The 13,641-nt window shown below is 39.8% G+C and overlaps 2 protein-coding genes across 14 annotated transcripts in view; both read right to left on the minus strand.

Moving 5' to 3' along the window:
• LOC120430222 (putative peptidyl-prolyl cis-trans isomerase dodo) overlaps positions 1–13,641 on the minus strand; it is a 277,938-nt gene that overhangs the window by 211,595 nt on the left and 52,702 nt on the right. The gene's annotated exons all lie outside the window — the stretch shown is intronic.
• The window catches only part of LOC120425161 (tolloid-like protein 2), a 349,823-nt gene that overhangs the window by 7,840 nt on the left and 328,342 nt on the right, over positions 1–13,641 (minus strand). For 7 of the 13 annotated variants that reach the window (XM_039589594.2, XM_039589593.2, XM_039589590.2 and 4 more), the window contains 7 exons: positions 13,544–13,641; positions 13,358–13,484; positions 13,122–13,217; positions 11,010–11,842; positions 4,393–4,562; positions 4,150–4,333; positions 574–759 (listed from right to left, as the gene is read on the minus strand). The exon at positions 13,544–13,641 is cut by the window's right edge and continues 120 nt beyond it. In XM_039589594.2, the coding sequence (XP_039445528.1) occupies positions 574–759; positions 4,150–4,333; positions 4,393–4,562; positions 11,010–11,842; positions 13,122–13,217; positions 13,358–13,484; positions 13,544–13,641 (1,694 nt within the window). Of the gene's footprint in view, positions 1–573; positions 760–1,819; positions 2,030–4,138; positions 4,334–4,392; positions 4,563–11,009; positions 11,843–13,121; positions 13,218–13,357; positions 13,485–13,543 lie in introns of those variants that run through there. The other 6 variants (XR_005606479.2, XM_039589597.2, XM_039589598.2 and 3 more) reach the window with 6 other exon arrangements.

Genomic DNA, 13,641 nt, shown 5'->3' on the forward strand with positions numbered 1-13,641 from the left:
CCTGTTTTTAATTACCGGATTTGGCTTTACGAGATTATTCTGGATTTTCAATATTATATTTTTCGAATACAAAATAATTTAAGCGATTGTAATTTTATATTTGTTTATATTGAACCTGCTTCCCCCTAAATAAATCGCACAGTTTCATTATGGCGATAAGTTATCGAATCGACATTTGCTAAAATTTGCATGATATTGAGTTAACAGAAGGTTAAAAAATAAACTGGGTGTTTTTTGGAAGTGACAGTCGTTTGTAGCTTGTGACGTGACAGCAGCAGCTGCAGTCAGTTTGACAGCTGTGTTTGACGTTTTTATTGTAAAAAAATTGACTGATGATCGGACTATTTTCGTGGAAATTTTATATCTCTGGATGATTCCTAAAGTCGGAATTAAAAAAAAACTTCAGATTTCAAAAATTCGATTCTCTTAAATTCAAAAATTCAGAAATTTTGTATCGCTGGATGATGATACAAAATTTCCACGAAATTGGACCAAACATCCGTCAAAATTTTCACGCTAGAAACGTCGAACGAAACTGTCAAACTGACAACCAATAATCCCTCTAATACTCACTGATGCCTGTCGCGCTGGTCGTCGAGTCGTAGTGGGCGGCGTTCCTATGCAGCCCCAGCTGTCTGTGATGTCTGCGTTTTCTTTTTCGATGACAGAGAGTGCAGAGGAGACAGATTAGGCACAAGGCGGCGGCTATGCAGGATATTATTAGAGCGCCGTGATCCTCTTCGGGAACCAGGATGGTGCCTGCGGGTATGGTTTCGACGGGTGTAGATTCGCGGTTCCAACCAGAGCGCAAGCAAGGGGTGTTAGTATGGGGGGGGGGGGAGGGTGAGAACAATAGGTAGATGTGTTAGTACACGCTGGACGACTGACAGGTGGGCGCGGCGCTTTGTTGTGTGCGTGTGTTTTGTTAGCAGTTGGTTAATATATATATATATAAAGGCATTGTGAGAATGTGTCAGTGTCATGGAAGTAGGCGAGTGTTGTGCTACAGTGTGACAAACAGTGGGCCACGGAAAGCATGGCCAACTGTTTGCGTTGGCGTTAGTGTTTCAGCAATATTTATATATTTATTCTATGGTATGAGTCAAACGCTAATTTTGGTTCATTTTTACATAACATATCTTAACAGTATACAAAGAAATTAAAAAAATACTTTCGTAAAGAAAGCGAATCAGAACGTAATGAAATGATACAAGCGAAAATACATCATAGATATTGTTGTCAACACTTTCGTACATTTGAAAATAACTTCAATGTAACCTAATTTGATGGCTAATGTTATTGTTTTGATCGTCGATTGAGCGCTAGTGATAGAAGAAAAATAAGCACTCATCGTCTGTATGTGTGTGTGAGAGCGTGTTTCGCAACTGAACTAGCACAAAGAAGCGTCCCTCTAACGTTAGGTGGTATTAGTGCAATGATCCTATAAAAAAAAATTAGTTCACATACGACTACGGATGTAATGGTAACTTTAATCGCAAGCAGCTCCGCACACAAAAAAGCGACTATTGTTTTGTGTAGTGGTGACACGACGGCTTTAGTGTGCTAGTAGTGGTGGGATGGAAAAAAAGTGCACGGAAAAAAACTCACTTGACAGGTTGCTATTGTTTTCGTTTACATGTTGCGGAAGCGCATGAAACTCTTTGAATGAAAGTTTTATTCGAGCATGCATGTGCCATTTGACAGGTGCGTAATATTTTGGTGTTTGGTATGAATGTTGTGTCGATTTGTTTGCATTGTAGTATTGGTGATAGAGGGTAGAAAAATTAAAATAAAGAAGAAACAAAAGACGTTCGCTTACGTTGCGCTTGCACGGAAGAGAGGTTGATTGTTGTCGAGGGTTGGTGTCATAGTATTGGTGTTGTTCTTGTTGTTGAATCATTTGTTCTAATAGCTATTGCTCATCGCAGAAAATCTGCGTGGTAATAGTGGTAGTGGTAGTGTAGAGTCCAGCTCAAGGTTACCACGAAGAGGTGACGAAGGTTAGGTAAGGTAACGAGTGTTGCATCACCTGGGTTGTTTTGTTTATAATGTGTATTGTTTACATTTTTTTTGTTATGAGAGTATCAGTGGGGTATAGGTTAGGTTAGTAATCAGTATAAAGTAGGGTTAGTATCAGCAGTAGATTGGGTTGTTGGACAAGAAGATTTGTTTTTCAGAGAAGAAAATAAGAGAAGATGGAAGAAAAAAGACATGGATGAGTATTTGGCATTCGGGAGGTTTTGGATCAATATCAATTCGGGGGGTTAGAATTGTTTTTCTGATGGTTTTGGTTGAGATGATTGGTGAACTGTTTGCCGATGGATCAGTAAATCAGTTCGTTGATGAGCTTTAATCATAAGGACAGGCAAAACATACGCAGATCTGTTACAGGGAAACTAGAAATTTTTGAAGATGTGCAAAAAGTTGTTAACTTAAGAGTTTGCTAATTTTAGATAAAACAAGAGGATCGTGCTGGCTGTCAAAAACGTGCATCCAAAAGTGTGTTACCGTAGGTCCAGGGATTTTCTAGTTCAGTGTTTTAGTTAATGCAATAACGGGCGATTTCGTTACTTGTTATACGTAAACGTACAAAAATTTGAAAATTTGCTACACCCAAATTAAATGTTTTAGCAAAATCGTCTCCAAAGATCTTTATATCGGCGTGCATCGTTTGACAATTTGATTTGGTGCCTTCTGTAAAGTTGTAGGTATAAATTTTCAGAATTCAACATTTTTTAACAAAGAACTTTTTCCTAAGGGCTCTATCGATGCGATTTGTATTTCTCAACATTCTTTGTCAAACTGGTCATGGTCAAACATAACTTCATGCACTCTTTAAAAAAAAAAATACTTTTGAGCAATTCTCTACCAAGTCCGGAAATGGATTGTATTTGTATTTTTTTTTATTTGGCTCAAACTTTGTGGAGGCCTTGCCTATGACCAAAGAAGCCATTTTGTGTCATTGGTTCACCCATACAAGTCTCCATACAATTTTGGCAACTGGCCTTACTAATATGGTACGTCAATATTCGAAAATCTGTAACTGTTGAATGAATTCTGTGATAAATTTGTTGTCTTCGGCAAAATTGTAGGTGTTGATGAGGACTATTCAGAAAAAAAATGGTTCACAACAAAATTTGCCGATTTTTGGATTAACTTATTTTTTTTCAAAAGCTAAATTTTCCAAAATATTGAATTTTGAATTAATATTGAAATTTTGGCACTTTTGAAATGTAAGTGTTGATTCCAAAAAGTCCAAAATATTTTTTTTCAAAAAGATCGGACAGTTTCACGAAAATTCCTTCAAATGTTTCAGATTTTCGAATGTTTACGTACCATTTTTGTATGGACAGCTGCCAAAACTGTATGGAGACTTGTATGGGTGAACCAATGACTCAAAATGTTTTTTTTTGTCATAGGGAAGGCCCCCACAAAGTTTTAACCAAAACAAAAAAATAAAATGGTCGAACTCGGCCGATTTCGTAAAGAATTGCTCTTTTGCAGAGTTGAGAAGAGTAAAGGTTTAAACCAATGCATAAATTTGTTGATTATATTCGTACACAATATTTTTCTGCGTGTACTCGATAACTGTCAATCGAAATACAACGATAAACAAGAACGTATATGACATTTACTGTAAGATAATTCTTGTTTGGGTGTAGAAAATGTTCGTGTTGGTTGGAAAGTTCGTTTCATTCAATAAATAGATAAAACAATAATTCATTTTGTTAGTATTTTTTAGGTTATGTCAGTCCAGCACAGAATATCGCGGGGAATTGTAGTTTGGTGTTCATTTTAAGTATTTTTTTGATCTAGTCGTCTGCATTGATTGAAGCAGTTTCCGAACGAAAAAGGCTGCTATTGTGAAAAATAAAAAAGGGCAACACAAGTAGGGTTCCGACACTTCGGACAGTTCTAGAAAGGGCGCCCAGCAGCAGCGTTTCGTCTTTTGTGAAGATGCCAAACAAAATGGTTGCGCTTTGGAATTTTCTTTCGACCTTCTTATTTTTTTCCCGGTGAAACTGATTCGAAAACTCAGAAAACGAAACACACAACGCAAGAAAAAAAAAATACTTGAAACAAAAACCGTTGAAATTATACTGCGCGAAAAAAATGAACTGAAATCCGTTCGACTCACTCACGACTCACAGTGCATTTCGTCGCTGTTGTCCTGGGAGCCGCAGTTCTTGACGCCGTCGCACCGGAGCCGCTCCGAGATGCAGTAGCCGGACGCGAGACACTGGAAGTGGTACGTGGACTCGCACAGCAGCGCCATCGTCGAACTTGGGCCGCCCGGCGAGTCCTGCACCTCGGTCCAGATTATCCGGAAGCCCTAGAACCAAAGAACCAATGAATAACTGCCGGTCTGTAGCAAGAGGTGATCACCATTACCTGTGCCCCGATGGCCTTGTCCGCACTGGTGAAGCTAATCCGTGCGGTTTGGCCCTGGGTCACGTACTGCCAGTGCTCCATCGCCGGCTTCTCGCCGCACATCTCGATGGGCGGCATGTCCGAGTCGGGGGACAGCCAGAGGCGCATCACGGCCGCGGCGCAGCCGCGTGCTGTAAGGAAAGGTAATATTGAATTTTAGAATGTTTCCCTCGAAGTTACTTTGCAAAAAAAAGTTCATCCTTCAAAACAAAAAGTGTCGACAGTGGGAATTGAACCAGAGACCTTTGTCAGATTAACCCAATGACTTAACTGCCTCGGCCACCATAGCTTGTTGACTCAAGAGTGGTCAGAAGTCCATGTATAACACTTGTTGGAGATTTGTTGTTTCAATTAACAAATGAACACATTTGTTTGATGGTGAGAGTTGGTAGCATTATTCTTTTGTTTTTGGCACTGAGCATTCAATAAATTTTTAGAGAACGATTCTCACGACTCTGAATTGTGGGTGTGGGCTCAAAAGGATTTATAGTTTGGTTGCCGAGATATAAAAGACGTGCAGATTTTAAAGCATTTTTGAAACTGATTATTCGTTAATTGATCGGAAACCTACACAATTGACACAATTGTTAATTGACCGTCCTTCTACAAGTTTTTAAATAGTTCCCTACCCATGCTGATACTTTTTGGTAACGATTTACCTATTCCGTGTAAAGTTCTGAAAATCATCATTAATCAGTGATTAGTTAATAATTAATAATTGAGTTTTATGATTGCATCACGAAATTATATCAATTTTGAGACAAATTTGATTTAAAAATTTGTTAAATTGATACAGAGCATTTTATAGTGATGATCAGTTTTCCTTGAAAATGATGAGTGGCTTCACCTTAAATCAACACTTTCATTCAAAACCCGTCATATTAAACGTACGCATTACGGGCTTTTGGTGTCTGTCAATCAGTATCTTGATATTTCTGCAATTTCAGAGCCCCAGAAAGGTCAAAATATTAAATATTATTATTGAAATCCACCAGAATGGAAGAGGTAAGATGAGTGATGGATTTGTTGAAAAAGTTTCAAACTTATGTTAATGAAATTAATTTCGGTGTTGAAAAATATTTGAAAGCGAATATCAATAATATAAAGGAATCTTCAAATGTTTCAATTTTATATTAAATTCGTTCATTTTGGTCGAAACATTTTTATGAATTGTCTAAAAATTTAAAATCCGGCAAAATCGGTCAAAATCTGAAACAAGGATTTATCTGACTCCTTGGCAACCCTGTACGACTCCAGTCAACATTATGGTTTCATTGAACTTTTGTATCGTGACATCTACTAGACAACTATCGGAAATGAATCACTTTTAGCTACTAACTTTGCCAACGAGTCAACATCTACGGGAAATCTACCCATTTTCGTCACACTTAGCTTTTTGACCGTCGGGAAAAGTGTGGAATTTCCAGCATAATTGAAAAAAAAACAAATATTTTAGACCTTGAACTCTTTTTTAATATTTTGTACTTTTTTTTAAATCAATTATACACTCAACCCCCGGTGGTTGGTAATTTTTCGTTTGACACTTTTTTAGTTTGTACCCCGTTGGTTGGTCAAAGTCAAACTAAAAAGTGACGAACTGTCACTTTTTACACGGCGCTCACGCACACTATCAAAACAAACGTTTGGTAGTGTGTGTGAACTCCGTGTAAAAGGGGTGTCAAACTAAAAAGTGACCCCGTTCGTTTGACAACAGTTGGAGTCAAACCATCGGGGTTTGAGTGTAATCAGTTTTTTAGCGCTTTACTTAAAATTCCGGTTCGTTTTGCTAATTTAATCATTTTGGGAATGAAAAGGCTATTTAAAAATTAAAAAGTCAAATTCATACTGTTTGATTACGATGGCATGAATTTTCAAAGATAACATAATATACCAACACACAAAATATTTTATTGTAATATAAAACAATGGTTTTATTTTTGACAAGGATCATCAAATCTAGAGTAATTTGTCAAAACAAAATATCAGTCATGGGTTTCCTGTGCAGATAGGACCTTTTGAAAATTTAATCTAGAAATGAAAATGTAACAGTGAACTTAAAAAACAAAACTTTTGCAGCATTCTTTTTTTCAAGTTTACTCTTAGTTTTAAATTTCGATAAACTAGATAAAAATAAATCAAAAATATTAAATTGCAAAAAAAATATTATGAAGATATGTCGGATTCCATCCTGTAAATATAGGTAAATTTCAACAAATACGATCAAATATTTCGTTCTGTTGCATCACTTAAATAATATTATATTAAAAATCTTTCAAACTTGTGTTTTCCAATAGTTTTTTTAGCAGTAAATATTTGATTGGTCGAAGTGTGCTAATTCATTGACAGTCTGCTTCTAGTTGTAATGTACGGGGCCCAGTTTAGAGGTTTCGAAATCAACGAAGTGCAGCTGGACAAACTCCAAAAAAATGAAATATTTGTTTTAAATAATTCAGCGATTCCTCGTCAAAACAGCAGGGTCCAGATTGAAAGCACTTCGATTTGAATGAAATTTAATTTGGGAGTTCCTATGCAAAAATAATTAAACCAGTATTTTTTTGTTTGGCGATTAGGGTGATCCTATCCGGAATGGGGTGGTAGTTTTTTTTTTAATAAAAAAAACTTTGATAATTTGAAGGCAAGTGAGAGCTGTGTCAGAAAATTATTAAATCTAGGGGTTTTTTTAATAGGTCCTATAATAAACATATGAAACACAATAGCTTATATGGCCTTTTTTTTTTTTAAACTCTAGAAACGACTCGACATCGTGTTTTCATACAATTAATTAACCTTCCCTTGGTATTAAAAAAAAAATCACACATAAGGTACTGGGGTCCTTTTCGACCCAAACTTAAAAAAATCGTCAAAAATCCAGTTTTTGACCGATTCCGGTTCTTTTGGTCACAAATGAAGCTTAGAACGTCCCTTTCCCGAAACGACCCGGAAAAGGCTTTTGTCACTTTGGCCACGTGCATCGGCTACAACGAAAAAAAGGCCGTTTTGAGACCACTTTGCGACCTGTATCTCGGAATTTAACCAATCAGGAGCCGGTTGCATTCGGACAGTATATACCTGTATTTGACACAAATATTAATATCAGGCAGGTGACTCCGGTTCTGAATCCGGAACCTCCGAAAAAGTTCATATTTTACTGTTTTTTCAACGTATTGTGATAAATACTTCTTTGATCGTTGAATTGATTCATAAATTATAAAAACAATACATGATTGCCAAACCCACTCTGGAGTGTTAGTGGAATCGGGAAATGGAATCGGTTCCGTGGTACCGATGAACGGCCATTTCATTTTTGTGGAAAATCCATCATTTCGATATCAAACTTCATGAAATTGAAAGATATGATAATCTTGGTCACTTGCGTGTTCGTGACCATCTGTCCAATATGAACCGGTTACGTTGGCCTTGGGGCATGGAATATGAGAGAAACTATCATCGAATATCACACTTATGAACTGAAAGAAATGTCAATATCGGTCATGGTTGTTCGTGACCCATTGTGGCCATTTTGGAACGGTTACCGATGGCCTTGGGGACACTTCGGAATCTGCGAGAAAACTGTCATCCGACATATCAAACTTCATGAAAATTGAAAAGATATGTCAATCTACGGTTCATGCCGTTTGTTCGCTGACCCATTGTGGCTAATCGGCAACCGGTTACGGGTGGGGCCCCTTGGGGACCCTTCGGAATATGAGATAAACCATATCCGTCGTTATTAAACTTCATGACATTGGAAAGAAATGGCAATTACGGTATGGCCATTATATTGCTGACCATCTGGCAAATTTGGAACCGGTGTACTGGTGGCCTTGGGACCACTTCCGGAATATGAGAGAAACCCTATCAATCCGATTTATCAAAACTTCATTTTGTTTTGAAATAAAAATTGAAAGATATGTCTATTCGGTATGCTTGTTCGGTGACCATCCTGCCCAATTGGAACGGTTACGGTGGCTTGGGGACACTCCCGGAATAGAGGAGAATTCCTCTCATTCGACATATCAAACTTATGAATTGAAAAGTTATGTCAATCTAAGGTCATGGTTATGCGCTGATCCATTTGGCCATTTTGGAACTGGTTCGGTGGCCTTTGGGGACATTAGGAATATGAGAGAACCTATCATTCGAGGCATCAAACTTCATGAAATTGAAAGATATGTTACAACGGTCAGGAACAACGGCATGTGTAGATTGAGTAGTTTTCAATTTATGAAGTTTGATATGTCGGATGTAGGGTTACTTTCATTCCGGGACGTGTCCCTAGGGGCCACGGTAACCGTTTTCAGATTGGCAGGAGGGGTTCAGCGAAAAAAAAACGGCATGACGTAGATTTGAAAAATATTTCAATTTCATGAAGTTTGATAAGGTCGGATAATAGGTTTCTCTCATATTCCGGAAGTGTCCCCAAAGGGCACAGGGGAAACCAGTTCGAAAGGGTCGCGAACAACGGCATGACGTAAATAGCATATCTTTCATTTCATGAAGTTTGCTCTGTCGGAGACAGGGTTTCTCTCATATTCCGGAGGGTCCCAAGGGGCCCACCGGTAACCGGTTCAAATTAGGCCAAAAGTGTCAGCGAAAACGGGGATGACGGTTAGAGTGACATATCTTTCAATTTCATGATGTTTGATTATGTCGGATGACAAGGTTTCTTTTTATATTCCGGAAGTGTCCCCAAGGGGCCACGGGTAAACGGTTCAGATGGCCAGAAAGGGTCAGCGAACACATGGCATGGACCGTAAATTGACATATCTTTCAATTTTATGAAGTGTTGATATTTGGATGATAGGGTTTCTCTATATTCGGAAGTGTCCCCAAGGGGCCACGGTAAACGGTTCCCGATGGGCAGGGATGGCTCAGCGGATTAACGGCATCACAACGATGGACATATCTTCAATTTCATGAAGTTTGATAATCGTCATGATGGGTTTTCAACAAAAAAAATACAAATTGGCGTTCATCGGGTACCGGAGAACCGGTTCCTGGGGGGGGGGTTTTTTACCGGAAGTGGCCACTACACTCAGAGTGGTTCTGGCAATCGTGTTGTTTGTCTTGTGTTTTTTCGTTTTTGTAAGTTTTATGGATCAATATAAATATCAAGGAGAGTATTGGTCTCTCTTTACGTTTGAAAACAGTAAAATATGAACTTTTCGGATATTCCGGATTTCCAGAACCGGTAGGTCACTGGCCCTGATATTAATATTTTTGGTCAAGTACAGGTATTATACCTGTCGATGCAACGGAGCATCCATGATTGGTTTAAATTTGCCGGAGATATAGGTCGTCAAAGTTGGGGTCTCAAAAAGGCCTTTTTTCGGTTGTAACCGATTCCCGGTGGCCACAGTGACCAAATCCGGTTTTCCGGGTTCGGTTTTCGTAAAAAGGTGGAAGTTTACGTTTCTTTGTGACAAAAGAACCGGAATCGGTTCAAAATGGATTTTGACGATTTGTTAAAGTTTGGGGTGAAAGGACCAATCCTTTAAAGTAACTTTTGTTATGGACGCTCCCCTAGGGGTCGTCCGAGGTTTATTTGTTTTGTGAAATGTGTATTTATACTATAAATTTAATGTCAGAAAATTTGAAGGCTCTAGCATGTATATAGCAAAAGTTATGGCAAATTTAATTTTCAAAAAGGCCGAAAAGGACCCCAATACCGTAGGAAGGTTAAACAGTTAAAAGCTTTATTCGACTACTTTAATTTTTTATCGCGTTTTTGGTGTTCACCTGAACAATCTTGAAATTAGTTATGCGGATTTGTGATTTCTCTTGTTTCATCATTCCCTTATTTGAAGGTCTTGGGACCAAAGAGCTTACAGCAAAAAATCTGGATCTGGAAAAATATTTTTCCGGTGAAACATGATGGGTTGATAACGTCATGATTCGAAATCCGGACACTTAGTAGCCTATCGTTTTCGTTTTAGCTGGCAATAAAATCATGTAATAAGTTGGAAATATATAAATATCATCAGGATGTAGTATAAACAGTAAATTTTAAAAGAATGCGTGTAAAATATGTCTTTTCCTAAAAAAAAAATCATCAGAATTTTAAAATAAAAATGACTTGTTGTGCTTCGAATCCCGAGTTGTATTGTTAATTTGATTGTGGTTAACCGCGGTGGATTTTCTTGAAATAATTCGTTGCCGTCGAACTGTCAAAAATTGATCGCGGTGGATACTTTTTTACCACAGTTTTTAATTTTCTGCTTTGCCTTCCCGGTGCTTCTGACGCCTATGAAACATTTCAGTGAAATGTTTCACTTTTTTGGTAAACTCATTTTTTTTATTTAATTTTTTGCATTGACAACAAATTTGAAATGAAAGATTATGTTAGAAATCATTAAACAACACAGTTTTGACAATTATTATGCGGACTTATATCCAAATAATTGATAAAACAAGATGAGGTGTCCGGGTTTCGAAGCGTCCGGGAATTCGAAGCATGCCGTTGATGGACGCAAGAGGTTTAGGATCTGCGCTAAGCAAGCTAACGTCCATGATTTTAGTTAAGTTGCTAAAAATTTTATATGGTGCAAAATGACTATAATTCTCTACAATGTACTCACTCGCCGGCTCTCCCTCGATGGCGAAGAAGTCAAAGTTGATCAGTATCTTGTAGCCGGGCCGGGCCGTGATGTACCAGTTGCAGGCCCGCGAGGCCAGCCCCTTGCCGGGCGCGTCGTAGTTGGCCGGGAAGTTCGGCGACGTTACGATGCCCGAGTCCTCGCCGGAGTAGTTGCCGCCGCAGTCGCCAAACACCGACTTGGCCGTCTCGAAGATGTAGCGCGCCTTGAAACCGCTCGCGACGTTCTCCTGGTCGGTGTGCAGCACGACGCGAATTCCGACGGCGCCGCGCGGACTCTCGACCGGTCCGGGAGCCGTGAGGCTGCAGTACCGGCCGAGAAACCGGTCCGTACCGTCCCGATACAGCACGTACATCTCCAGCCAGTCCTCGAAGCAGACGGAGGCGCCGTACGCCCCGTACGTGGTGTTAGCCCCGTCCGCCTTGACCTTGAAGTGGTCGAACACGATGGTGACCTGCTCGTTCGGGGTCGCCAGGAACACGTACGAGCAGTTGGTCTCCGACGGGTAGTTGGAGGGGTACCGGGGGCTGTTGAATTCGCCCTTTTTACGGGACGTGCTCCGGTAGGTGAAGCTGCACGTGCCGTCGGGTGCGGCCGTCCCCGGGATCTTGTACTCCGTTTCGAAGCTGTACTTGGCCTTGAAGCCGCGGCCCTGCAACTCGCCCGAGCTGAACACCATCACCAGCCGCGGGCCGTCGCTGATGACGGCGTGGGGCAGCTCGTTGCCGCACAGCTCGTGATCGAACTTATCGTACGCGTCCGCCACCTCCTGGCCCTTCAGGTAGACCTTGAGGTAGCCGTCGGTACAGTTGGAACTGCGGCAAGCGAAAACGGAACAAAGGGCATCAATTTGTGTCCGATTATGATTGTCGGGTTGGAGGGAGGGGGAGGGGAGAAAAACATTCAATCATCATTAGTTTTGTGCCATTTCTCACTCTCTGCTCTACTCGGTTGGTTGGTAGAAACGGACAGTTCAGGAAATGAATCGCCCCTTCCGCAAACTTCCTGAAACTGTCCGTCGCCATCGTCGTCGTGATTCATTGTCCTGCGAATCGAATCGAGTTGAGGGAGTTATTTTTTTTCAAGGAGTGTCGTCCGTCCCATAAAACACGCTCTGTCATCCAAGATGAATAGTGGGAACGTTTTTGAGAAATGTCGGGTTGGAAATTACATTTCTTTTGAGTTATTCAATGTCACTGTCATAAGGTTAGTTTGGCTTTGTCGATAGGGCATCGATTGCGGGTTTTTATTGTATTTGCTTAAATGTCAACTCTTCAAAACAACATTAAATTCATATAAAAAGACTAAATCAAACAAAGCGTGTAGCGTCTTTAATTTTGACAGTGACTCCAACATAACGTTACCTCAATGCTGATTAACCTTGCATCCTCATTTCAAATCTCTAATTCTTTCAGATTTGAGTAAATTTCACTCAGATTGGGATGATTTCACTTATTTTTTGTTGAATCCCGTGCGAAATTTACTCAAATCTGACAGATGCCCCGTTTGTTCATTTCTGAGTAGGTTTGGTTTTGTCAAAAACTGAGTGAAATGAGAAAGCTCAATCGTAATCATCACAGAGGTAACAAATAAAATGATTCATTAAACATTTTGCGATTGAATTGATCATAGAGATGTTTAATTATCAATTTGTTTTATTTTGCCGAAATTTCGTCACCTCTCGCTCACAGTTCCCAATCGTCAGGTCAGAGTCCAATTTCGACAAATTTATCTGCTTCCGGTTGATTAGCCGGCCATTATCGTTTCGTGCTGCCCCCCAAATCGAACGTGAAAGAGTCGACTCGTCGAGCCCTAATCCTAATTTATCACCTACACATCGTCCCCCTCAGACCAGCCGCCGGTTCAAAATGGCAGGCCATTGAGCTGAAATTTGCGACAGATTGTGGTGGGGGATTAGAGAGATGACAAATACTCGCTCATCATTGAGACGACTCCCCGCAGTTTTTTTTGTGTACGGCTCTGTCAAAATATTATCAATTCGATTGTTTGGGAAAGGGAAGTGAGAAATGGCACCATAACTGTCCGATGATTGAGTGATGGTAATTTGGTGGACCTGAGAAGGAGAATACTTACTCGCCCTTTTGCTCTCCCTTTGGAATCTCGAAAATCGAAAACTCCAGCTTTACCCGTTCGAGGTTTTGAGCGTCTTGCATACCGTAAACGAAATATCTGCAGTAAAAAATGAGGGTGAAATTAGCCCTGCGGGTGACAGCTACCTCACCTCTGCATTATTCACCTTGATTCGAGCGGCTCAAGGTGGGTAACGCTAGAGGTGTAGAACTGTCAAATTACGTTGTGTTTACACTTACCTACAAACTACTTTCGGTATATACGGAAAAGGATAATTAGGCGAGTATACAAATCCGGTCGATTCTTTTTTCGATAAGATTTTCTGATCACATTCGGAGCCTCGTATATGCATTCCGTCATTTTCTCCTGCAAGAGCAAAATTTTGTTAATTTTCAGATCTTCGAATTTCAGTCCACAATACTCACGAATAAAATCTAACTTAACAAAACTCTCACTAAATTCAAAAATTCCCTTAAAACCACGGTTCTGCGTGTTGGCGGTTCGTTGCAGCGTCGAAAAGTGC

Source organism: Culex pipiens, chromosome 1 (assembly GCF_016801865.2).
Source record: "Culex pipiens pallens isolate TS chromosome 1, TS_CPP_V2, whole genome shotgun sequence".
In the NCBI taxonomy this organism is placed as follows: Eukaryota; Metazoa; Arthropoda; class Insecta; order Diptera; family Culicidae; genus Culex; species Culex pipiens.